Source organism: Rhinopithecus bieti, unplaced genomic scaffold (genome assembly GCF_001698545.2).
Source record: "Rhinopithecus bieti isolate Rb0 unplaced genomic scaffold, ASM169854v2 scaffold_1017, whole genome shotgun sequence".
In the NCBI taxonomy this organism is placed as follows: domain Eukaryota; kingdom Metazoa; phylum Chordata; class Mammalia; order Primates; family Cercopithecidae; genus Rhinopithecus; species Rhinopithecus bieti.
In genome coordinates, this window is record NW_016803657.1 from 621,189 (window position 1) to 645,086 (window position 23,898).

Genomic DNA, 23,898 nt, shown 5'->3' on the forward strand with positions numbered 1-23,898 from the left:
GCCACGTCTCAGGGCCAGGCCTACCCCCAACAGCACGGTGCTTGCTCAAAACAGGAATAGGGTGCAATTCTTTGCACGTTAGATTAGGCCTTTGCATTGTTTTGGACTGGGGCTCTGTCCAAGGAGTCCCTCTCCTGCGGCCTCCTGGGCTTTAATTTGGGTTGGTTCTCCACCTCCCCCAGTCCCTCTCTTTCTGCGATTTTAAAATTCGTAACCGTTTCCTGCCTGGAGAGGCCGAAGAAGGAAGGAGTCCCAGCTTTGAAGCCCAGGCCTAGAATCCGACTCCCCAGCTTCCTGGCCGAGTTCCCCAAGCCCTCCAGGGAGGTTCTCAGAGGTTCAGGGTCCAGACACCCACCCACACCTCACCCACACTTCCAGCACTTCTCGGACTTCTCTCCGGAACTGACTCAGCCGCTTCCCTCTCGCACTCTGGGAGGTGACTTCGGGCTGGCCCTCATTCTGACCCAAATCCTGAATTCTAGCTTTTGGCCAGGATTTGGTCCATGACAGGCTGGAGACCACACCGCAGCTGCCCAGGGGCATCGGAGAAAGCTCAGGCTGTGGCGTCTGGCTCCGATCTGGACTGTGGCAAGTGACCTTGGGCGAGCTGCCTTGTCCTCTCTGAGCCTCAGTTTCCTTGTTTAAGGGAATTTGTCTTGTTTCTCTCCTGGGCTGCCATAAGGAGTGAAGGAAGGGGTGCAGGCAGTGAGGTCAGCCCAGAGCTGAGCACACTAAGAGGCACCACCCAGATGGCCATGGGGGAGGGCTGGCTTCACTCTACCTCGTGCAGAGCCTGGAAACGGGGCTGGCCTCAGAGGCTAGGTCACAGCGTCGTGATTCTGCTCACTTCCCCAACTGCCCGCCTGCTCAGCTGCGGGCCCACGAGGGGCTTCAAAGAGAAGCCAGGAAATGGTAGCCATGGTTTCCACTGGGGGAGCTTACTGTCTAATAAAGGCAACCTAAAACCTCGGAATAGAAGCTTCCCAAAATAGTGAGTCTGCAAGCTGGTCTCCCCGGCACTGCCTGGTAGGAGGTTCACATCAGGAAAGAAAAGAGCACAGACTTGGGCCCTCCTGCCAGCTCATGCCCACCCCACGTCCTCTCCCACACCCACCTGCACCATCTCCCCAGCTAGGGAAGGCCCTTCCCAGGCCTCACATCTGGCTTCAGAGCCTTGAATAATTGTCAGGAGGGATGAAGTTTAGGCTGACCGTTTTCTGATTTAAAGGGCCTTGCGTAGAAGGTTCTAAAGATTTAAGAATGAGATCAACTGGCCAGTGGGGAGTGGCTGAGGCCTCAGGTCCTGAGACATGAACTGCCTTCCTCACTCAGAAGCCCACGCTGAGATTAAACTTTAACCAACTCATGAGGCAACAGTCCAGTTGGTATTTCTTCCAAACTGTAATTCAGTAACACCAAAGCACCCTGTCGTTTTTAATAGAACCTGCCTGACTTTCACTTTTGGTGCTGGAGAACTCAGAAGGTGGCTCAGCCCTCTGGTCCACACTTGGTGGGCAGCTCGGATGCCCCAGGCAGCCTGAGTAGAGTGAGCTTAGTCCCGTTACCCCCTCCGCAGAGTGCTGGGGCATCCGCAATCACTCCTGGAAACAAGAGAAGGAGGAATTTCCCGGAGGCATCATAGGGTTTCCTGGGACCGACCCAACTGGTTATTGGACAGTGCTCCACCCTCAACCCAGCTGAGGGGTAGGAGGGCAGAAGGTCTTGGTGGCCCCGGATCTTGTGGCTGTAATCAGTTTCAAACAGCAGTTAGGTCAGCTGTCCGCTCAGCCGAGGCAGCTCCGTTCATGGCATTCTCAAAGCTCTTGGAGCAAGCCGGAGGCATGGGCCTCTTCCAGACCCTGCAGGTCCTCACCTTCATCCTCCCCTGCCTCGTGATACCTTCCCAGATGCTCCTGGAGAACTTCTCAGCTGCTGTCCCAGGCCACCGATGCTGGACACACCTGCTGGACAACGGCTCTGTGGTTCCCGCAAACATGACCCTCAAGGCCCTTCTGACCATCTCCATCCCGCCAGGCCCCAACTGGGAGCCCCACCAATGCCGCCGCTTCCGCCAGCCACAGTGGCAGCTCTTGGACCCCAATGCCACGGCCACCAGCTGGAGCGAGGCCGACACGGAGCCGTGTGTGGACGGCTGGGTCTATGACCGCAGCGTCTTCACCTCCACCATCGTGGCCAAGGTAGGGCCTCCCCCAGAGCCACTCGAGTGGAGGTCAGAGTCATGGATCAGGTTGGTTGGACTCCAAGGTCCAGTCCTGGGAGGGACCCGCCTCCTCAGGCCCTGCTCACTCTCGAGCCTCTCAGCCCCTCCTCAGCCACACACAGGGGAGTGGGTGGCAGGGATCCGTCTACAGATGGCGCCAGCCCAGGCTCCTGGAAGTGCGGGGGCACCTGGGCATTCGCCAGCCTCGTCTGGTCCCGGCCCTGTTGACGCATCAGCCGTGACTTCGGGCAACTCGGCTGCAGGGGGTCAGGGGTAAGGGGGGTCTGGCTGAACTGACCCAACAGGCTTCTTGCTGAGACAGGCCAGGGTGACCAGATATCACCCTAGAGGTGGGTGGAGGATGAGGAACCTGATCGGATATCGAGGCTGGAGTCAGAGGGGATTCTTGCTAAACTGATTCAGCAGGGTCCTTTGCTAAAACTGGATTTTATGAGGAAGCGCCCAGATGGGCCCAGGAGAAGGTTCAGGAACCTGACTAAAGTTTAGCCAAGCAAAGACTTCTGGTCACCCCACGCCCATTTCCTGATTGGTGATGATGGGCCAGATTCAGATCAGGGCTCCGGTTCCAAGATGAGCAGGGAGCCTTCAAGAAGCATCCATTCCACTGGTGAATCCACTCAGTCGACATGTAAACCCCTCCTAGCAGCAAAGCCACCCCTCGCCCTGCACCTGCGAAGTGGCAGACACATTTCCACTGCGTCTCTGCTGCCACAACCTCGCCACAATCTTGTGGGATGGATCCTATGACAGTCCCCATTTAATAACAGAGAAAAGGAAAACACAGAGAGGTTAAGGGGCTGTCCCAGGCTTCACAACTAGAGTGTCCTGGAGCCTGATTCAATCCCGGCAGTCTGCATGGGGGACAAAAGCAAGGTTGCGAGGGGCGAGGAGGGGCAGCCTCCTTCAGGCAGATGGTTGGGGATGGCCTCTCCAAAGAGGCAACATTGACACTGAGACTTGGATGGTGAGGGGAGGAATCGGTGAAGGTCAGGAGCCCCACAGAGCAAAGGTCATGCATAGAAGCATGTCTGGGATTTGAAGGAGCTGAACAAGGCCCAGTGCATCTGGGCACAGGTGCTGAGGGGCCAGAAGCAGGTGCAGGGGCATGCTCTGGAAATGGGATTTTCTTTTTTTTTTTTTTTCTGAGACAGAGTCTCACTCTGTCACCCAAGCTGGAGTGTAGTGGCGCAAATATGACTGACTGCAGCCTCTAACTCCCAGCCTCCAATGATCCTTGTGGCTTGGCCTCCCCAGTAGCTAGGACTATAGGTGCATACCCCCATGCCCAGCTAATTTTTTTTTTTTTTTTTGACACTGAATCTTGCTCTATTGTCCAGGCTGGAGTGCAATGGCACAATCTCAGCTCACTGCAACCTCCGCCTCCCGGGTCCAAGCGATTCTCCAGCCTCAGCCTCCCAAGTAGCTGGGATTACAGGCATGTACAACCACTCCTGGCTAATTTTTGTATTTTTAGTAGAGAAGGGGTTTCACTGTGTTAGTCAGGCTGGTCTTGAACTCCTGACCTCTGGTGATCCACCCACCTCAGTCTCTCAAAGTGCTGGGATTACAGGCATGAGCCACCACACCTGACTTAATTTTTAAAATTTTTAGTAGATACGAGATCTGACTACATGGCCCAGACTGGTCTCGAATTCCTGAGCTGAAAGGATCCTCCAGCCCCGGCATTCCAAAGTGCTGGGATTACAGTCATGAGCCACTGTGCCTGGAATTTCCTTTTAAATGCAAAGAACCTCATCATCGTCATCCTCATTGGAGGGTTTGGAGCATGGAAGTGATTTGGTCTGACTTGCATTTTCAAGAGGTCACTTTGCATGATGGAGAAGCTCTGTGAGGGCATGGGGGACCCGCTGGAGGCTACTGCAGCTGCCCGGGTGGGAGGGGAGAGAGGTGGGGGGAGCTGTTGGGCCTCAGTGGAGGACAGGCTTGGGGACGGGTGTGGGGTGTTCAGGCAAAGGATGACCGGTCCTGGGCTGGAGCCACTGTAAAAATCCCAGCGAACAGTGCCAAGCTCTCTCTAGTCATCCTCACTGCTGATGAGAGGACCAGATCATGGCTCCGTCTCTAGAGGAGAGGATAGCCCAGCTGAGGCAGTGGCTCTGCCACATCCACCTGGCCAGCACTCAGTAGAAGTGGAAGCCAAGCCTGTCATGTCACCCCTGCCAGCCATTCCCTGCCCCTGCCTCCCACTGCCCACCTTGCCTGCCACCTCACTGCCCACCACTGCCAGGTACTGCCGGACACAGCCACACATTGCCTGCCGAACTTCTTTTTACCAAGAAATTGTTCATTTTCATACCACTTCTGCCCCTTCAAGGCCCTGCTGCCCATTAGAGTCTGTCCTCCGCATGAGGGGCCACTGGGCCCCGTGGAGAGGCCTCCACACAGCTGGCAGACACAGAGCCAGGTCGCACTCTGTCCTGCAGCTGGGTTTCCCGTGGGGGGTTGTAGCCCCATGGTCAGCAGGTCTCTTCTACCTCTGTGACCTGGCACTGGGAGTCCAGGGACCCTAGTGTGGGTGGCTGGCCCCAAGGGCTCAGGCTGGCCAGGCGTCCCTCGGCCACACCCAGCCCCACGATTCCACACCCCCCGAGCTGAGCCACTGCACCCTCCTCTTGCAGTGGGACCTGGTGTGCAGCTCCCAGGGCTTGAAGCCCCTGAGCCAGTCCATCTTCATGTCCGGGATCCTGGTGGGCTCCTTTATCTGGGGCCTCGTCTCCTATCGGTGAGTGCCTCCGCTCCTCCCAGCCCCCAGCTCCCTCAAAACAGAATTGAAGACTGTGGGGCAGAAGGTTCAGAAATGTCAGGCGAGCACCCCATCCCCCCCTCCATCTCCCTCCTGCCTCCTCTGTTTCTTCCCTCCCCTGGCCATCCCCACCAACCCACAGACTATTCCGGGTCCCCACCTCAGCAAGTTCCCCCAGACCCTGGCCTGGGTCCCCTCACAGGGAGGCCACCCCAGACCATCTCCCACTGCCCCCATTCCCTCTTCCATACTCCAGCCAGATGGTCATAGGCCTCCTCCATGTGGCCGTGCTTGGACCCTGTGCCTCAGAGCTGTCCTGGCTCCCCATCCTCCTCTCCTCTGTCCTTTGTCCCCCAGTCTCAAAGCCTTTCCAGAAGCCTCACGTGGGCCAAACACTGGCTAGGTGCAAGGGACACCCCCAGCAGAGATGGGGGAAGGGGCGGTAGGGAGGCTGGGAGACAAGTGTCTGCTCTTCCCCAGCTTGGAGCCAAGCAGGGCTCAGGACACAGGTGAGTAAGTTAGGCCACCTTGGAACGTGAAGGGGGCTAGGGAACAGGGCACAGGTAATGGGCACGCCGGGGCCGGCCAGCAGGACTGGATACGTCTCATACCAGGTGACACTGAAACCCAGGCCTGCTGGCGGGAAGAAGCGTTCTCTGTGACATACTTTCTTCTCTCGGCTTCCAGAACATCCTCACTGCTGGTTTTCCTTCCACCTCCCAGGAAGCTGTTCCCCTTCCCCCTCCTCCTGCTACCCCTCCTCCTGCTCCCCCTCCTCCCTCTCTTCCTGTTGTGGGAGCTGAGCTGCTGATTCCTCGCCACCCCACTCACTCCCTCAGCAGCCTCCATCAGAGGACACGGACCCCCGACCCATGGGCCCCTCTGCACCTGTGCTGTCCCCTGGCCTCCCTTCCTCACCCCACACTCGCCTGGCTCTTCCTCCAGGACGCACTCAGCCCAAGCCCCTCCCTGCCACAGCATCTGCTTGCCTGAGCCACCATCTCCTCCCACCAGGCAGGCCGCAACCCCTCACAGGTGTCCTCTACAGTGGCCATCCACGCTGCCACAGCACTGAGTGACTTTGCAAAATCTTGGAGGTTGATCTGGTCAATAAAAGCTGGCCGGAAGTCCTCCAAGGGCCCCACTGCACTGAAGACAGTCCCTTTCTGCCCACCCCCTGCCCTGCGCTAGGCATCCTCCCACCCCCAGCTCCACCAGCCTCCTCCTGGAGCCCCCTGCACCCCTGCAGAGTGCCTCAGTGACTGTGCTTCACCCAGAAGCTCCTGCCCACGCTGCCTGGTGCCCACACACAGGCCATAGCTCAATGCTCTTCCTTGGGGAGGCCCTTCCAGGCCACAGAGCCAGAGACTCCTGCCCAGCCCCAGGCATGACTATCCCAACCCCTCCTTACTTCCCTCATCACAGTGCCTGGCTCTGACCATGACTGGCTGGCTTAAGTCTTGTTTATTGTCCATGTCCCCACAAGCACACAGGAACCCAGGGACTGTGCCCCAGAGCCCAGCTCAGCACCGTGGCAGACATGCAGCCATTATTTTAGGAATGGAGGACTGCCTTCCCGCTCCCTCCTACCACCACCCTACCGGCTCTGGGGTCTGACTACCTGGGTCTGAATCCCAGCCTTACCACGCCCAGTCTTGTTCTACAAGGTAGATCTCTTCCCTTCTCTGGGCCTCAGTTTTCCCCCAGCAGTGGGGCCTCGCACCTGCCCACACAGTTGTCGTGAGGATGAAACGAGCATCCTTGCTCCTGGATGCTGCTCAGACAGGCATGGCCAAGGTCCACCTCGCATCTCCGTTCTGAGCAGCACGGGCTTGAGTGGCACTAAATGCAGTCTCTGGTTCAGACTCAGCCAGCCTGGAGGCCACTGCGGCCCAGGGCACTTGGGCAGGGCCGAGGGCTCTGCATTGCCCCATGAGGACCCCTTTCACAGTGCACAGATGAGAGCAGTGCCTTGCAAAGTCTCAGCCTCCTCACTCCCCAGCCCCTTGCCCAGTGTCTCGATTCTCATAGCAGCCCTGTGAGGCATGTCCTTATGGATGCCCTTGTGTTACAGATGGGGAAACTGAGGCTCAGAGATGTCGAGTCACATGCTCAGGGTCACCCAGGAAGGACAGAGCTGGGGCTCAAACCCAGGCATCTGATGCCCAAACCTGTGTTCTTTTTTATTTATTTATTAGAGACAGAGGCTCACTCTGTTGTCCAGCCTGCAGTGCAGAGGCATGATGATAGCTCACTGCAGCCTTGAACTCCTGGGCTCAAGCTATCCTCCCTCCTCAGCCTCCCAAGTAGCTGGGACCACAGAAGCCTGGCTAATTTTTTAAATTTATTTAGAAGAGACTGAGGTCTCACTATGTTGCCCAGGCTGGTCCTGAACTCCTGGCCTAAAGTGATCCTCCAGCCTCAGTCTCCCAAAGTGCTGGGATTACAGGCATGAACCACCGTGCCCAGCCCCAAACCTCATGTTCTTAAACATTGAGACCGAACTGCACCCTCCCGTGGCAAGGTACTGCCACTTTTATAACAGAAACACTCTGAGTGTACCCCTAAAAGTTCCAAGAAAGATGAGCCTCCTGCAGGAGACCCCCTGGCGTTGTTGAACTCCCAGAAGGCAAGTGCCTGCCCACATATCCACGTCCTCAGGGGCCCCTCTCCAGGCCCCGTGTGCTTCTCTCCTTTGACAGGTTTGGGCGGAAGCCGATGCTGAGCTGGTGCTGCCTGCAGTTGGCCGTGGCGGGCACCAGCACCATCTTTGCCCCAACATTTGTCATCTACTGTGGCCTGCGGTTCGTGGCCGCTTTTGGGATGGCTGGCATCTTTCTGAGTTCACTAACACTGAGTGAGTCCCCAGCTCAGCGCGCTGCTGCCATGGGGGCGGGGGTGGCAGGAGAGAATGGGGCTCAGGTCGCCGCATGAGGCCTCACCTGCACGTGTCTGCATCCTGCAGTGGTGGAGTGGACCATGACCAGCAGGAGGGCGGCCACCATGACGGTGGTGGGATGTGCCTTCAGCGCAGGCCAGGCGGCACTTGGTGGCCTGGCCTTTGCCCTGCGGGACTGGAGGACCCTCCAGCTGGCAGCATCAGTGCCCTTTTTTGCCATCTCCCTGATATCCTGGTCAGTATGATGTGGGACCTTTTCCTTAGGAGACCCAGGGTGGGAGGGTATCCCTTCACTTTCACTTCTCTGACTGGCAGGAGGTCCAGAGCCATGGAGTGCCACAGAAGGGCCGTGGTGTGAGCGGGGCCCTCACTGGGGAGGGACATTGGAGATTGGCAGGCCTAGGCTGAGCGTTGCAGCCCAAGGTCTGTGGCTCCCATCCAGCCCAGACAGGCCAAGATGGGCCGGCACAGCATTGGTTCAAATGGTGATTTAAAAAATATATTTGTAACTAGTTGCTAACATTTAAAAATCAGAAGATTTGCCCGGGTGCGGTGGCTCAAGCCTGTAATCCCAGCACTTTGGGAGGCCGAGACGGGTGGATCACGAGGTCAGGAGGTCGAGACCATCCTGGCTAACACGGTGAAACCCCGTCTCTACTAAAATACAAAAAACTAGCCGGGCGAGGTTGGGGGGGCCTGTAGGCCCAGCTACTCTGGAGGCCGGAGCAAGAGAATGGCCTAAACCCGGGAGGCGGAGCTTGCAGTGAGCTGAGATCTGGCCACTGCACTCCAGCCTGGGCGGCAGAGCAAGACTCCGTCTCAAAAAAAAAAAAAAAAACAAAAGATTTTAAAACAAACAAAAGCAGTATTTTACCTTCTCTGGAAAAACTGGAAGATCCAGGGGCACTGGGCCGAAGTTCGGCCACAGTGGAAGCAGCCGCTCTCCCAGCCCCCAGGCCCCACCGCCGCCGTCCCCTGGGCTGAGGCTGTGGGCATCGTCCCTCCCCAACGCTTGCACAGCCCCCACCCACTGGCTTCACTCCTTCACATACAGGGCGGACCAACATTGGATATGAAAATAGATCGTTGTCACTACAGTTTTAGGAGTTGCAAAAATCCCTGAAGTATGGAAATTCCTCCTTGGATTGGCACTGAGGAAGGAGACACAGATAGGTGCAGAGGGTCTTAGGTGCTAGGGACACACAAGTGAACAAAACAGGCAAAAACCAGGGGCCCCATGGAGCTTACGTTTCATACACAGATCAATAAGTGAAGAGGAAGGCCATCCCTTACAATAATTAGGCCATCCCTGCCACACTGATCAGGTGTGTACTAGGCGCTTACTAACATATCTTCTAATAAGGAAGATGATGCCATTACCGCCATTTTCTTTTTTTCTTTTTTTTTTTTTCTTTTTTTTTTTTTTTTTTTGAGACGGAGTCTCGCTCTGTTGCCCAGGCTGGAGTGCAGTGGCCAGATCTCAGCTCACTGCAAGCTCCGCCTCCCGGGTTTACACCATTCTCCTGCCTCAGCCTCCAGAGTAGCTGGGACTACAGGCGCCCGCCACCTCGCCCGGCTAGTTTTTTTTGTATTTTTTAGTAGAGACGGGGTTTCACCGTGTTAGCCAGGATGGTCTCGATCTCCTGACCTCGTGATCCGCCCGTCTCGGCCTCCCAAAGTGCTGGGATTACAGGCTTGAGCCACCGCGCCCAGCCCTTACCGCCATTTTCAAATGAAGGACCGAGACCTAGAAAGGTTAGGTCACTCACCCAGGGTCACACACAGCCGGTGAATGCCAGAGGCAGGATTTGAACCCAGGCAGGCTAACTCTTCACCACTACATCAAACTGCCTCCAGAAGTCCTTCTTAGATTCCCTGCAAAGAGGGCTGAGAGTCAGTGGGCTGGGCAGATCCTGTGCCTTCCACCAGCAAAATGCTTCTGGCCTATCTGCCCCTGAGGTTGGGGAGAAACAGACTGGTTTTATAAAATTACCTGGTTCTGCCTGGGAATGTTTTAAACGTGCTTTAAAAAAAAAAAAAAACAGGCCAGGCGTGGTGGCTCACGCCTGTAATCCCAGCACTTTGGAGGCTGAGGCGGGCAGATCACAAGGTCAGGAGATCGAGCCATCCTGGCTAACATGGTCTCTACTAAAAATACAAAAAAAATTAGCCATGGTGGTGCATGCCTGTAGTCCCAGCTACTTGGGAGGCTGAGGCAGGAGAATCACTTGAACCTGGGAGGCAGAGGTTGCAGTGAGCCGAGATTACACCACTGCACTCCAGCCTGGGTGACAGAGCGAGACTCCGTTTCCAAAAAAAAAAAAGTACTAAGTGACCTTTCTATCCTAGAAATGGCCCCAGAATCACTGGTGAAGCAGCCAACTCTAGGGACACCCATGCCCAGGCCACCTGTGCCCTGGCTGTGTGCAGGACTCAGGTGGGCAGGCCCCAGTAGCCAGGCGAGCCAGATGGAGGTGGCTCGCTCGCGAAGGTGGGCCGCCAGGCACTGGGACTCAGTTTTATTCTGAAACCATCGGGGACTGCCAGGCTCATGGCTGGACAGCAGCAGCACAGAAGCATCTGCCTACTCGTCACTCATCTCAGCTGAAGGGTCTGTGCCCACTGGCCCTTTCCACCCTCCCCCAGGGGAGATCCCAGCGTGCACCCCAGCTACACACCTGCCTCCTTACAGGTGGCTGCCAGAATCCGCCCGGTGGCTGATTATTAAGGGCAAACCAGACCAAGCGCTTCAGGAGCTCAGAAAGGTGGCCAGGATAAATGGCCACAAGGAGGCCAAGAACTTGACCATAGAGGTGAGAGGCTGCTGTCTGTGACTTGACCTGGGACAGGACATGCACTGATGGATCGTCTATGTGGCCTCCAACATCAGTACCACCCACTCCAGCACCACCTCCACTAGCACCACCACCAGCATCTCCACAGACACCACCAACACCTCCACCACCACCTCCACACAGACACCACCACCACCACTAATCCCAATACCATTGCCAACAGCACCACCACCGTCCACAACCACCATCACCTTCACCGCCATCACTCCATCACCACCAGCACCACCAATACCATCACTAACCCCACAGCCACCATCTCTGCAAAACATCTCCACCACCTTCACCACCATCGTCACCATCAGTAACAGCACTGTCATTATCAACAGCGCCCACACCGTCACCTCTATCACCCACCACCTCCACCCGCACGTAGCACACGCCCACCTCACGGGGCTTCTCGATGTGTCTGGGGAAACAGAATGTGCTTATTTGAAGGTAGCTGTTTTCAGGAAGCAGGTGCTGCCAGAGATTAGAGTGAAGATGGGGCGGGAGGATCAAGGAAGACTTCCAGAAGCGGGCAAGCTAGAGCTGAGAGGACCAGGGCTGAGTCAAACGGGCAGAAGAGCCAGGGCCTGGAGAGAACTTTTTCTGCTCAATTCCTGCCCCCTCCCCTAGAGATCCGGCTTCCAGAGGCTGAGGCCCAGGACAGGCTCCCGGTCACTCTGGCCACTTGGACAGTTCTCTGGCACAGGGGGTGGGCGGGGCCATTGCCCCACCATTCACAGTGCCCCCATTCTCCCCGGAAGGTGCTGATGTCCAGCATGGAGGAGGAGGCAGCCTCTGCAAAGGAGCCGCGGTCGGTGCTGGACCTGTTCTGCATGCCTGTGCTCCGCTGGAGGAGCTGCGCCATGCTGGTGGTGAAGTACGCCGTCCTGGCGTCCCTCCCCAAGGCAGGGCTGGGACAGGCAGGAGGCAGGGTGTCTGGGGGAAACAGCACCCACAGGCCTCAAGGGGGTGCATTTCTGTCTGGGACAGGACGCAGGCAGCCCCAGGAGGCAGGAGTCCTGGCAGACCCCAGAGAGGGACTGTGCACTGGTGGGGTCTGGAGGCTGCCATCTGCAGGAAGCCAGAGGGAAAGGCTGGGGGTCCCAGGGTCCCAGGGAGGTCCCAAGACAGGGGCAGAGCCAAGGTCCCTAAAGCCAGGGGACCAGCCGTGGCCGAGGAATACCACTGTTTGTCAGCATTAGAGACTTACCACTTTCCTAGAAACTATGGCCGTGCTCCTAGAGGGTGAACCCGCATTAGCTGACCCCTCCATGCAACCCCACTTCACTGATGGGGAAAGGGGATCCCAGAGGGGTAAGCAACAAGCCCAAGATGATAGAGCCTGCATTGGAACCGGGCTGAGCTAGCACTTGGCTTACTGGTACTGTCACCGCCCAGGGCCCGCACGACCAGACCCTGGCCCACCCAAGGTCATCTGGGCCCAGGAAAAGGCCCTTAAAACAAATTCAGTTCCTCTGACATCCAAAAGAGCATATTAAAAAGCAAGGACCAGGCCGGGCACGGTGGCTCACGCCTGTAATCCCAGCACTTTGGGAGGCTGAGGCGGGTGGATCACAAGGTCAGGAGATCGAGACCACAGTGAAACCCCGTCTCTACTAAAATACAAAAAATTAGCCGGGCGCGGTGGCGGGCGCTTGTAGTCCCAGCTACTTGGGAGGCTGAGGCAGGAGAATGGCAGGAACCTGGGAGGCGGAGCTTGCAGTGAGCCGAGATCACACCACTGCACTCCAGCCAGGGGGACAGAGCGAGACTCCGTCTCAAAAAAAAAAAAAAAAAGCAAGGACCAGTCAGGCGTGGTACTCAAGCCTGTAATCCCTCACTTTGGGAGGCTGAGGCAGAAGGATCGCTTGAGCCCAGGAGTTCAAGACCAGCCTGGGTAGCATAGTGAGACGCTCTTATTTCTACTGAAAATCAAAAAGTGAGGCAGGAGGATCACTGGAGCCCAGGAGATAGAGGCTGCACTGAGCTGAGATTGTGCTACTGCACTCCAGCCTGGACAACAGAGCAAAGAAAAAAACCTTAGGACCAGGTTTGACTGGGACTTTTATCTTGAAATAAAACTGAAGCTTAGGAAAATGTTTCTTTTATGCTATATTTAACCACATATGGGTTATGATGGCAAATATTTGCTAATCTTAGAACAAAGATAGATCAAATGCCTTTTTTAAAAAACTTCAATTTTTTTCTGATAAATCAGAAGAAGTGCTCTTGCTGCAAACACCCGGGACCAGTTTAAAAAAAAGAAAAAAACAACCTTCCAGGATTCCTCAGGGGCCGGCTCTGCAACCTTTGTTATTCAAATCAGAGGCTTTGAAGCCGGTGACCTTGCGGGTTTTCTTGTCTTGACTTGTTAACCCAGTTGTTATCTGTCCAAGGCTCCAGCATCGGCCGCTTTTGAGCATCAGCCAAGTGACTCTCACGTCACTCACATAAACTTCATGAAACACTGCGGCTTGTGCATGAATTGCGATTTTACTCTGCCGTGGTTGGGCTGGTGTTGTCCAATGTTTATTGGGTGACGCAATCAGGTGACCCCTAAGGGGAGGGCCGGGAGGAGTGTCTGGGTTGAGCAGGGAGGGACACAGATTTTAGACTTGGCGGGGAAGAATTTTACCTTGCAGCCACTTGTGGATCCAAATCCCGTCTCCAAACCATGAGAATTTAAATACTGTAAATTCAGCTACTCGTGAGCCGGTGGGTGGGGGAGTGGGCAGAAAGCAGACCCTGAGATGGACCAGAGAAGGGAAGGGGAGATGCAGCCATAGCCTGGGCCCGGCCCAGCCCCGGGGAGCATGGAAGCTGGGGCCCTTCTAGGTGGTCCCTCTGCCCCGTGAAGCAGTCACAGGCTGCTCACCCCAGAGGAGGGGCAGCACTCCCAGGGGCTGGGGGACAGGCTTTCCATCCTGAATGCGGTCTGGGCAGTGCAGCCCAGGGACTCCCGAAAGGCCCCATCCTGCCATGATTCCATCTTCCAAAACAAGGGAACTGGCACAGTGTGATTGGTTATTGGAATCAAAGTCAGAGAGGGCTAGGCCGGAAGTGAGGGGCAGCTCAGAGATCCCTGAGGGCAGGCTTGGTCCCAGCCTGAAGAGGGCCAAGTCTCCCAGCCAGGGAGCCAGAGAGGCGATGCCCCAGTCTATCACTGCCCCTGACCCAAAGCCCGTATGTGAAGGGATGGGGGCACCACCCTGCCTGCCCTTTCCTGGAAGAGCCTGACCCTGGGATTGTGTCCTGAGTTTAGCAGGCTTCTGGGACGGCTGGCCGAGACAAGCCCGGGATTGTCCTCCGGGGTTGGCCATGTCCTTCCAGGCAGCTCCTGGTGGGAGGTGCTGTTGCTGTTGGGGCGCCCTCTCCCCGGCAGGGCAGGGGCCTGACTTCCAGCCTTGCCCGCAGCTTCTCTCTATTGATCTCCTACTACGGGCTGGTCTTCGACCTGCAGAGCCTGGGCCGTGACATCTTCCTCCTCCAGGTCCTCTTCGGGGCCGTGGACTTCCTGGGCCGGGCCACCACTGCCCTCTTGCTCAGTTTCCTTGGCCGCCGCACCATCCAGGCAGGTTCCCAGGTCATGGCCGGCCTCGCCATTCTGGCCAACATGCTGGTGCCGCAAGGTGAGGCGGGAGGCCTGGGTGGTGGGACAGGGCCCTGCTTCCTCGCCCACCCTACTGCTCTCAGTGTGGGGCCACATCCCCTCCCTGGCCCCAGGAGCTGCCTCCCTGTCTTCTTTCTGAATGAGGGAGGCTGCGAGGACCTGGAATCCCTCTCCGTGTCTCCTTTTATTGCTCAGGGTGGGAGACTGGGTGAAAAAGACAGGGCCGCATGTCCTGTGGTGGCAGCAGAGCTGGGAGGAAGGCAGGAGGGTGCCTTGCGGCTGGCCAGGGAAGGCCTGAATGAGGACAGAGGTGGCCGGGGCCCTGCAGGCTGCAGCGAGAGCCCAAGTTCTGAGCAGCTGCAAGGAAACTGGCAACGGCGAGCCCCTCCCAGCAGTTCAGGTGCCTGCTCGGAACAACACATTGGGGATGCCAGGCCTGCAGCCAAAAGTGGCCCAGACCTCCGCCTCCAGGCAGGGCTTCTGCCTTCCCCACACAGGCAAGCTTGGGGCCAGCAGGGAAGCTGCTGTGGGCTGGGCCTGGCGCTCTCTCCTTCACAGCAAGAGGCACCTCGGGACCCTAGGAGCAGCGGGGGGCAGGCTTTGAGTGCAGCCTTCACAGCCGGCCAGGCTCAGCCACCCCAGACCTGGCTGGGTTTCTGCCTGTGCCCCTCAGGTCCACCTGCCACGATATCACATCCTATGCTCCGTCCCCCATCCCCAGCCCTGGGCAGCCCCGCACCAAGCCATCAGGGCTGGGGACTTGTAGGGAGCCCAGGGGCCCCTCTGCTCCAGGCTGGCTGGCCACACACTGACTAGCCCCTGGGGACCCTCCGGGGCCAACCCCACTCTCACCCCCTTCCTGTACCCAGATTTGCAGACCCTGCGTGTGGTCTTTGCTGTGCTGGGAAAGGGATGTTTTGGGATAAGCCTAACCTGCCTCTCCATCTACAAGGCTGAACTCTTCCCAACGCCATTGCGGTAAGCTGGGCTACAGGCCATGCCCCAGGGCCAGCAGAGCCATCCTGGGAGGGCAGTGGGGAGGGTAAACAAGGGCCTGGTAGTCAGGGAAATGCAGCCAGGGCTGCTCAGGCCCCCCCCAGGATAGCTCCTCCCCACAGAGAGTCTCGGCCCAGACAGAAGCAGCACAGCAGAGCCCTAGGGACATCCGGGCCTGTGTTTTCAAACCCTTTTGAACCACAGAGTCATCTGTCCAGGTGGAATCTTATAAGAACCCTGATAAGGAGACCAAGAGCTGCTCTGGTGGCAGTGGGGACCCTCAACTCATTTCCCACCACTCCTTCCCTGCCCCAAGAGAGCCCCAAGTCACCTCCTTGGAGCCCAAGGGCATCATAAAACACAAGTGGAAAACCCGTGGTCTAGAGTCTAGGCCACCCCCACATTTGATATTTGGGTAAACAGGCTCGGGGTGAAGGGCTGACTCAGCAGAAGGGTAGGACTGGACTCCAGCTCTCCAGACTTTTAGCCCAATATTCTTTCCACCACTCACTTATTTGTCCATTTTTAAATTTGTTGTTTGGACAAGCATTTATTGGTTTTGTTGATATCATATGGAAAGCCTGAGTTGGGAGCTCAGTGGCCTAGCAGGAGCATGGAGAAGCCCTTAAGTTGCCCAAGAGCAGGGAAAATGAGGTGGACCCCATAGATTTCCCCTGAAACACTAGATGCAAAAATCTGGGTAGGCTCCATGGAGGAGGTGGCATTAGAGGAGGCCTTGAGGAGGGCAATTCCCTCAGCCCAGCTTTCCTTCCCCTGGCATCCATGGGCCCAGCCAACCTGTCTTCTTGCCACAGGGCCAGCTATAACAGGGATCTGGGCCCTCCCCTTCACCCACAGGATGACAGCAGATGGCATTCTGCATTCGGTGGGCCGACTGGGGGCTATGATGGGTCCCCTGATCCTGATGAGCCGCCAAGCCCTGCCCCTGCTGCCTCCTCTCCTCTATGGCGTTATCTCCATTGCTTCCAGCCTGGTTGTGCTGTTCTTCCTCCCGGAGACCCGGGGACTTCCGCTCCCTGACACTATCCAGGACCTGGAGAGCCAGTGAGTGACCTGTGACCCCTGGGCATAGGGCTGGGCTTCCTCCTGGGCCAAGATGGAGACAGGCCTGGGTCACCCAGGGCAAAGGCTCAAGAGTATCAAGGCCTATGTTTCTGAAACCATTTAATCTTTCCAACAATCCTGCCAGAAAGGTACTATTACTATCCCCATACTATTACTAGAGTCAGAGAGAAAAAGTGACTTATCCAAAGTCTCATGGGTAGAAAGTGATCATACCTCATGCAGGAAAATGTAACGGTTGAAAGCCCAGGCTCGGCAGCCAGATTGCCTGGGCCCACATTCCACACCTGCCTGGGCAAGTGACTTAACCTCTCTCAGCAAAACTGACAAAGGAAGATACAGATAGTCTCAAGTGTCCTAGTGAAATTTTCCCACAAAGAATTTCAGGCCCAGACAGATCAACAGGTGAGTTTTTTCAAACCCTCAGAGAACAGATTGTGCCATCTCACATCCGTTCTTTGAGAGGGAGAAATGAGGGAGCACTCCCTAGCTGCATTTTATAGCCAGAATCACTTCTGTGGGCTTTAGCCTCCTCCTTTGTAAAATGGTGTTTTTTTTAAAAAAAAAAACTAAACAAACAAAACCCAGCCTGGCTCACAGAGTTGTTTTCTGGTTTAAGGGAATTATTACTTTAAAGTGCCTGGGAAAATGCCAGGCTTGCAGCAAGCACTCTGGACATGTGGTTTTTGTGACCTGGGTGAGTGTTCACGGGGCCTCAATTCTGATGGTGACTGAGGTCACAATGATAGTAATAATATTGAGCTCTTATTGTTTTATGTCACCTTATTTAATCAATGCAACAACCACATGAGGTGCTATTACTGTCCAATTACTTTGCCAAGGAAACTGAGATGCAGCAGGGTTATATAACTTGCCTAAGGACACCTGCAGAGACCCAGAGAAGATGGGACTTCATTTTTTCTTTAATTTTTGTTTTGTACTACCTACTGTGTTTTTTGTTGTGTACCTACTATGTTTCAGGCACTGTCCCATGCTTGGGACACAGAAGGGAGTAAAAGCATAATGCCATAGAGTTTACCCCCCAATAAGACTTGACTGCCATTCTGCCCCAAGCCCCAAGTGCATACCCACTTCATCACATAGCACTGCTCTTCTTTGGATTATTCTAGGAAATCAACAGCAGCCCAGGGCAACCGGCAAGAGGCCGTCACTGTGGAAAGTACCTCGCTTTAGAAATTGTGCCTGCATGGAGCCCCTTTAGTCAAAGACTCCTGGGAAAGGAGTTGCCTCTTCTCCAATCAGAGGGTGGAGGCGAGCTGGGCGAACTCGAGGGCCTGGCATGGCAGAGGCCAGGCAGCCGCAGCCGAGTGGACAGCATGGCCATCTGCTGTGGCTGAAGGCAGCTTCCACAGCTCACTCCTCTTCTTCCTGCCCCACCTTACCCCAACCCTACAGGAGCCTGTGCAGGCAGCCATGCCCAACCAATAACAAGACGGTTCCCCTCTCTTTTCCTGCCAGGCTCATGTCTTTACACCTTCACTCAGCCACGCCAACCAGAGACTGGGTTCCAATCTCACCCCACCACATACAGAGCCCTCATCTGTGAAATGAGAATGATCACGTGACCCACCCCCAGGGCAGGTATCAGGGTGAACTGATCTTAGCACCGGCCAAATAAATGGAACTTGCTGAGAGAGCTGCCAGATACAGGTGTCCAGGTTGCACACTGGCCCCAGGCGTGTAGCCAAGGAGGCATGTGGGGTCTGAAACTCAGCCCCGGCTACACTGGCCCCACTACCTACCCTAGCAAAGGCTGTGTCCACTCCAAGAAAAGAGCTGTTTTAATCACTTTTCATTTACCCATCAGTGAGGGAGGGCTTCCAGCCCTGTGGTTACAAAGATGGCCAAACACATCACGAAACACCAGACAGGAGGCTGGCAGCAGGTTACCATACACATGTGCTCAGAGCCCACAAAGATGACACTGCACGCCATGCGGGGCCACACGGGATGGGGTGCACTGAGAATCTGAGCGAACAGCCAGGGCTGCGGGAAGGCAACTTTTGAGCACAGAGAGGGTAGGGCAACTCCTGGCTTCTGCGGGAGGGTGTAATTGGCTTGTTCCATCATGCTGCGGGCTGGCGAGAAATGGAACCTTACAAGCGTAGGGATAAGAGGAACCGCCCTTGGTCCCCTCGCTGAGGGTCGGGCCAGGGAGCCTCTTCCACAGGGGTGGAGTGAAACGGGAGAAGGGGAGCTCACAAGCAGGCCTGCCGAGGCCTCCTGGCTTTGCCAGATGTCAAGGCAGCACATAATACTGAACCTTAACTTTCGGTTTTCAACCAAAGGGTACCCTTTTGCTGTTTGTTTTTCCGGAGGAGACACCTTTTCTAGATTCATGCCCAGACCTCTCTTGTCCAGGCTGTGAAAACTATGGGATGGTTGAGGCCGACTGCCCGTCTCAGAGGCAAGGAAGCAAAAGTGCAGAGTGGTGGAGGGGCCAGCTTGCAGAAACACGGCCGGTCCTAGCCGAGGGCTCTTTCCAGCACACAAGGCTCCTAGCCCTCGTCTCCACCCCTCCACGCCCCTGATATCTGTGGCCCTGCCACAAAGTTACCCTCATGCCCTTCCCTGGAGACCCCATTCTGGGAAACCTCAATCTCAGGCCCCTCAACTCACCTCTCACACCCCATGTACACCAGGTCAATCACTCCTGCCCCCTTACAGCTCCCAAATCCACCTACTTCCCCTTCACTCTGGCTACACCCTAGTTCACACCACGGTTGTAGTTCCAAACTGGTCCCTGATGTCCATATCGCACTCGGTACAATGGCCACAATGCTTATTAAGAAACGCAATCCAAACCAAATCCCTCCCTGCTGAAAGCCCTCCAGTGGCTCACGATAAGGATCACACTTCTTCCCCTCCCTGGTCAGGCCCCTATGGGCCCCCAGCCTTTCCTCACACTTCAGTACATTTTAAAGGATTCAGATCATACAAAGAATGTTCTTGAAACAGCCTGGAATTAAATTAGAAATCCATTATGGAAAGAGATATAGAAAACCTCTTTAAACTATACAACACACTTATAAGTAACCCACGGGTCAAAGAGTGACTCTCAAAGGAAATAAGAAAAGATTTTGAACTGAGTGAAAATGAAAAAATTACATATCAAAATTTGTGAGATGAAGCTAAAGTAATGATTATGGGGAAATTGATCTCATTGAATGCTAACATTAGAAAAGAAGAAAGTTCCAGATCAAATCCCTCAGCTCTCACCTGGAAAGTAGAAAAAGAAGAGTTAATTAAAACTATAGTAAACAGAAGAAATAATACACAAGAGAAATCAGAGAATTGGAAAAACAATAAAGAAAATTAGCAAAACCTAGAGGTAGTTCTTCAAGATCAATACAGTTTACAAACCTCTAGCCTTCCTGATCAAGAAAACAAGAGGCTGGGCACGGTGGCTCACACCTGTAATCCCAGCACTTTGGGAGGATCACTTGAGGTCAGGAGTTCAAGACCAGTCTGGCCAACGTGGTGAAACACTGTCTCCACTAAAAATACAAAAATCAGCCCGGTGTGGTGCTGCACACCTGTAATCCCAACTACCCCGGAGGCTGAGGCAGGAGAATCAAGGAGAATCACCTGAACCTCGGAGGCGGAGGTTTCTGTGAGCCGAGATCACACCACTGTACTCCAGCCTGGGCGACAGAGCGAGATGCTATCTCAAAAAAAAAAAAAAGAGAAGAAAGAAAGAAAAAAAGAAAAAAGACACCCACTACAAATCTAGGGCATGAGAGAGGACACATCACTAATAATCCAGACATTAAAACGATAATAAGGGAATATTCTGGGCAATAATTAACCAAATATTTTGAACACTTTAACAAATTTCTTGAGGAACACAAACTACCAAAACTCACTCAAGAAGATATAGGTGACTTGATTAGCCCTAAATCTGTTTTTAAAATTGAACTTATGTTTTAAAACCTTCCCACAGAGAAAATTCCGGGCCCAAATGGCTTCACTGGTGAATTCTGACAACTATTTAAGCAGAAAATAATAGCGATTCTACAAGCAAAACCTTCTAGAAAATTGAAAATGAGGTAACACTTCCCAACTCGTTCTGTTTCCCTGAAAGCAGAAAAAGACATTACAAGAAAATAAAGCTATAAACCAACATCCCTTATGGACATAAACATAAAACTTTTTAAGAAACATTTAGCAAGTTGAATCCAACTATGCATGTATATATATTTACATATGTGTGTGTAGTTGTGTGTTTTATATATAGGTATTTATTACATATGTGTGTAGTTGCATATTTTATATATAGGTGTGTGTGTATATACATAAAGAGAGAGAGAGCAATACATCATGACCAAGTGGACTTTATCCCAGGAATGCAAAGGTAGTTTTACATTTAAAATCAAAGTTAACAAACCAAATTATGAACAAGCCAAAACAGAAAAGCCATATGTCATGCAAATAAACAAAGAAAGATCATTTGACAAAATTCAACAGTCATTCCTGATCATTAACATTCAGCAAACCAGGAATTCACGGCAACTTTTCCAGCCCGATCAAGGCCATCCCTGGCCTAGATGGGCACCCTGTTATCCCAGAGGTGCCATCATGCTTATGGTAAAGGCTGCTTTCCCCTTCTGATCCGGAATGAGGCTAGGACATCCACTCTCACAGTTTGTATTCAGTGTTGCTCCTAGTCAGTGAGATAAGGCGAACAAAATAAGTAAAAGGCGCACACATTAGAAAGGAAGACACGAAACTCTCTTTATTTGCAGATGACATAATTGTCTATGTAGAAAATCCTAAAGAATCAACAAAAATACTACTGAAACTAATAAATTAGTTTAGCAAGGTCAATATACAAATGCGTATTGTATTTCTGTATACAAGTAACTACCAGAAATTGAACACTTTAACACAATACCATTTAATAACAGCATGGAAAAAAATGTGACACCCAGGGAAAAATTCAATAAAAGAAAGACAAGACCCATGAACTGGAAACTGCAGAACTGAGAGGAATTAAAGGGCTAAGTACGTAGACGCATCTTGTTCATGGATCGAAAGACTCGATATTATCAAGATGCCAATTCTCCACAACGTTGTGTTTAGATTCAATGCAATCCCAGTCAAAATGCTAGCAGATTTGCTTTAGATAAATTGACACGCTCGCCTTAATGTTTATATGAAAATGCAAAGGGCCTAAATTATCCAACACAATTTTGGAAAAGGACTAAGTTGGAGAACATTTTTTATAATATAATACAATCAAAAGTTCAGAATAGAGCCATGCGTTTATGGTTTACATTTAATAGATTTTCAATCAAGGTACCAAATCAATTAAAATGAGGAAAGGATAATATTTTCTGCAGATGATTCTGGAACAATTTGGATAGCCATATATAAACAAAGAAAGAAACAAGGAAAAAGAGGCAAGGAGGGAGAGAAAGAAGAAAGGAAGAAAGGAAAGATGGCAGCGGGGAAGGGAGAAACTCAACCCTAACTCACACCATTTCCAAAAATTAACTTTAACTGTATCATAGACCTAAATATAAGAGCTAAAATTATAAAATTTTTTGAAGAAAACAGGAGAAAGTCTTGGCAACTTTGGGTTTGGCAAAGATTTCTTAACTAGTACTCAAAAATATGAACTATAAAAAAACATATTGGACTTCATAAACACTAAAAACTTTTGCTTTCCAAAAGACACTGTTACAAAATGAAAAGGCAAGCCACGAACTTGGAGAAAATATTGGAAAAATCTGTATCTAACAAAGGACTTCTACCTAGAAAATGTAAAGAACATTTACAACACACCAATCAAACGACAGTCCAATTGTAAAAGGCAAAAGGTTTGAACAGATGCATCGCCAAAGAGGATATGTAGGTACCCAATAAGCCCAAGAAAAGATGATCGCCACCATTAGGAAAATGCAAATTAAAACCACAACGAGGCCGGGCGCGCTGGCTCACGCCTGTAAGTAATTCCAGCACTTTGGGAGGCCCAGGCTGGCGGATCACCTGAGGTCAGGAGTTCAGGACCAGCCTGGCCAACATGGTGAAACCCTATCTCTACTAAAAATACAAAAATTAGCCGGGCATGGTGGTGGATGCCTGTAATCCCAACCACTCCGAGTTGGGAGGCCGAGGCAGGAGAATTGCTTGAACCTGGGAGAAGGAGATTGCAGTGAGCTAAGATCATGCCAAGCACTCCAGCCTAGGTGACAGAGCGAGACTCTGCCTCAAAAAACAAACAAACAAACAAACAAAAACATAAATTCAAATCTATCATTGAATTTACAAATTATCATCAAACAAATCCCACGTTCCCATGACCTAGCTGGAGAAGCAGAGCCTCACTGGTGCTTGATGGCCCCTGCGTGGCCCTCCCCAGTCAAATCCTCTATCCCGAATTATCTTGTTTTCCTCATAAACGTTCCACCTACTTGTATATCCTCCAGCAACATTCTGTTTGGTGACACCAGCGTGGGATTCCATGGTCTCCTGTGACTTGCTTCTTCCAAACCATTATTATGTGTTTGAGACACATCCCCATTAGTGGTTGGGCTGTGCAGGACACGGAACAGACCATGCAGTGGAGCAGATGGGGAAACAGAGTCAGGCTGCCAGGCACACGGAGGGCCCACCCAAGTCCAGCCATGAACTTAGAGTGGCCTGTCAGCTCGGCTGTGTGTGTATTTTTTCCATCCACATTTGGCTGCTCAGGGGCGGGTATGGGTTGTCAGAGAACCAGGAGCCCATAATAAAAGTGATGACATCAGTGATAGTCCCCGAGAAACCTGGCAACACCACCCTTTCCAATATCACTGGTGATACTGGTTAGATGTTCGTGCAGCTGCGCATGTACTCCCCAAAATGATGTGATGAGTGGGTCCTGCCATCTCACTGGTCTTCTCGAAAACCTGTAACCCCAGTCTAATCATGGGTTCAACCCTCAGTCCTTCTGAGATGCCTTGGGGCCCTGTGTGACCAGGCTTATCCCACACCAGCTTGCCTCCCCCAACCCAGCCCCATCCTCATTCCCCTCACAGTTCCATGAACCTGACAGATTCTTGCCCATCACAGGGACCTTGCACATGCTGCTCCCCAACTGTATGCACCTCCCTTCCCAGCCTCAGGTGGGAGCTCCTGTTCCTTCCTGATCACTGGCTGGATGGCCCTCCACACCCCTTACAGTTATTCTATGACCGCTTGATTTTGTTCGTGACCCTTACAGAGTCTGTCTTCCTAATGGCAGTGGCCAGTCAGCCTGTCCTCCTGCCAGCACCATATGACCCAGGCAGGAAAGTTTCATCATCTTCTCCACAGTGTCCCCAAAGCTCTGCTCCAGGGCCTGACTCTGGTATATTTTAAATAACTGTTTACTGGATAGATGGATAGATGGATGGATGGGTGGGTGGGTGGGTGGATGGATGGATGGATGGATGGATGGATGGATGGGTGGGAGGATGG

At 53.3% G+C, this 23,898-nt stretch overlaps 1 protein-coding gene and 1 long non-coding RNA gene across 2 annotated transcripts in view; one reads left to right on the plus strand and one right to left on the minus strand.

Annotated features, from left to right (window-relative positions):
• Nucleotides 1–1,422: 1,422 nt before the first annotated feature.
• On the plus strand, nt 1,423–19,441 carry SLC22A11 (solute carrier family 22 member 11). Its single transcript, XM_017892979.1, has 10 exons — nt 1,423–2,198; nt 4,882–4,985; nt 7,709–7,863; nt 7,972–8,140; nt 10,598–10,718; nt 11,507–11,622; nt 14,160–14,374; nt 15,225–15,333; nt 16,210–16,416; nt 17,565–19,441. Exons 1-10 carry the CDS (start codon nt 1,806–1,808, stop codon nt 17,626–17,628), a joined length of 1,653 nt encoding a protein of 550 aa, XP_017748468.1. The 5' UTR covers nt 1,423–1,805; the 3' UTR covers nt 17,629–19,441.
• Nucleotides 19,442–20,800: 1,359 nt separating this feature from the next.
• The window catches only part of LOC108542463 (uncharacterized), a 14,541-nt gene continuing 11,443 nt past the window's right edge, over nt 20,801–23,898 (minus strand). The window contains exons 2-3 of the long non-coding RNA XR_001889284.1: nt 22,872–22,992; nt 20,801–21,118 (exon numbers count right to left, since the gene is read on the minus strand). This is a non-coding gene — a long non-coding RNA (uncharacterized LOC108542463). The remainder of the gene's footprint in view (nt 21,119–22,871; nt 22,993–23,898) is intronic.

Bases quoted from the DNA above. Each gene is read 5' to 3' on its own strand.
- SLC22A11 (XM_017892979.1), top strand. From the start codon at position 1,806: ATGGCATTCTCAAAGCTCTTGGAGCAAGCCGGAGGCATGGGCCTCTTC. The intron at 4,986-7,708 runs GTGAGTGCCTCC...CTCCTTTGACAG, and splicing joins TGGGGCCTCGTCTCCTATCG to GTTTGGGCGGAAGCCGATGC. The intron at 14,375-15,224 runs GTGAGGCGGGAG...TCCTGTACCCAG, and splicing joins CAACATGCTGGTGCCGCAAG to ATTTGCAGACCCTGCGTGTG.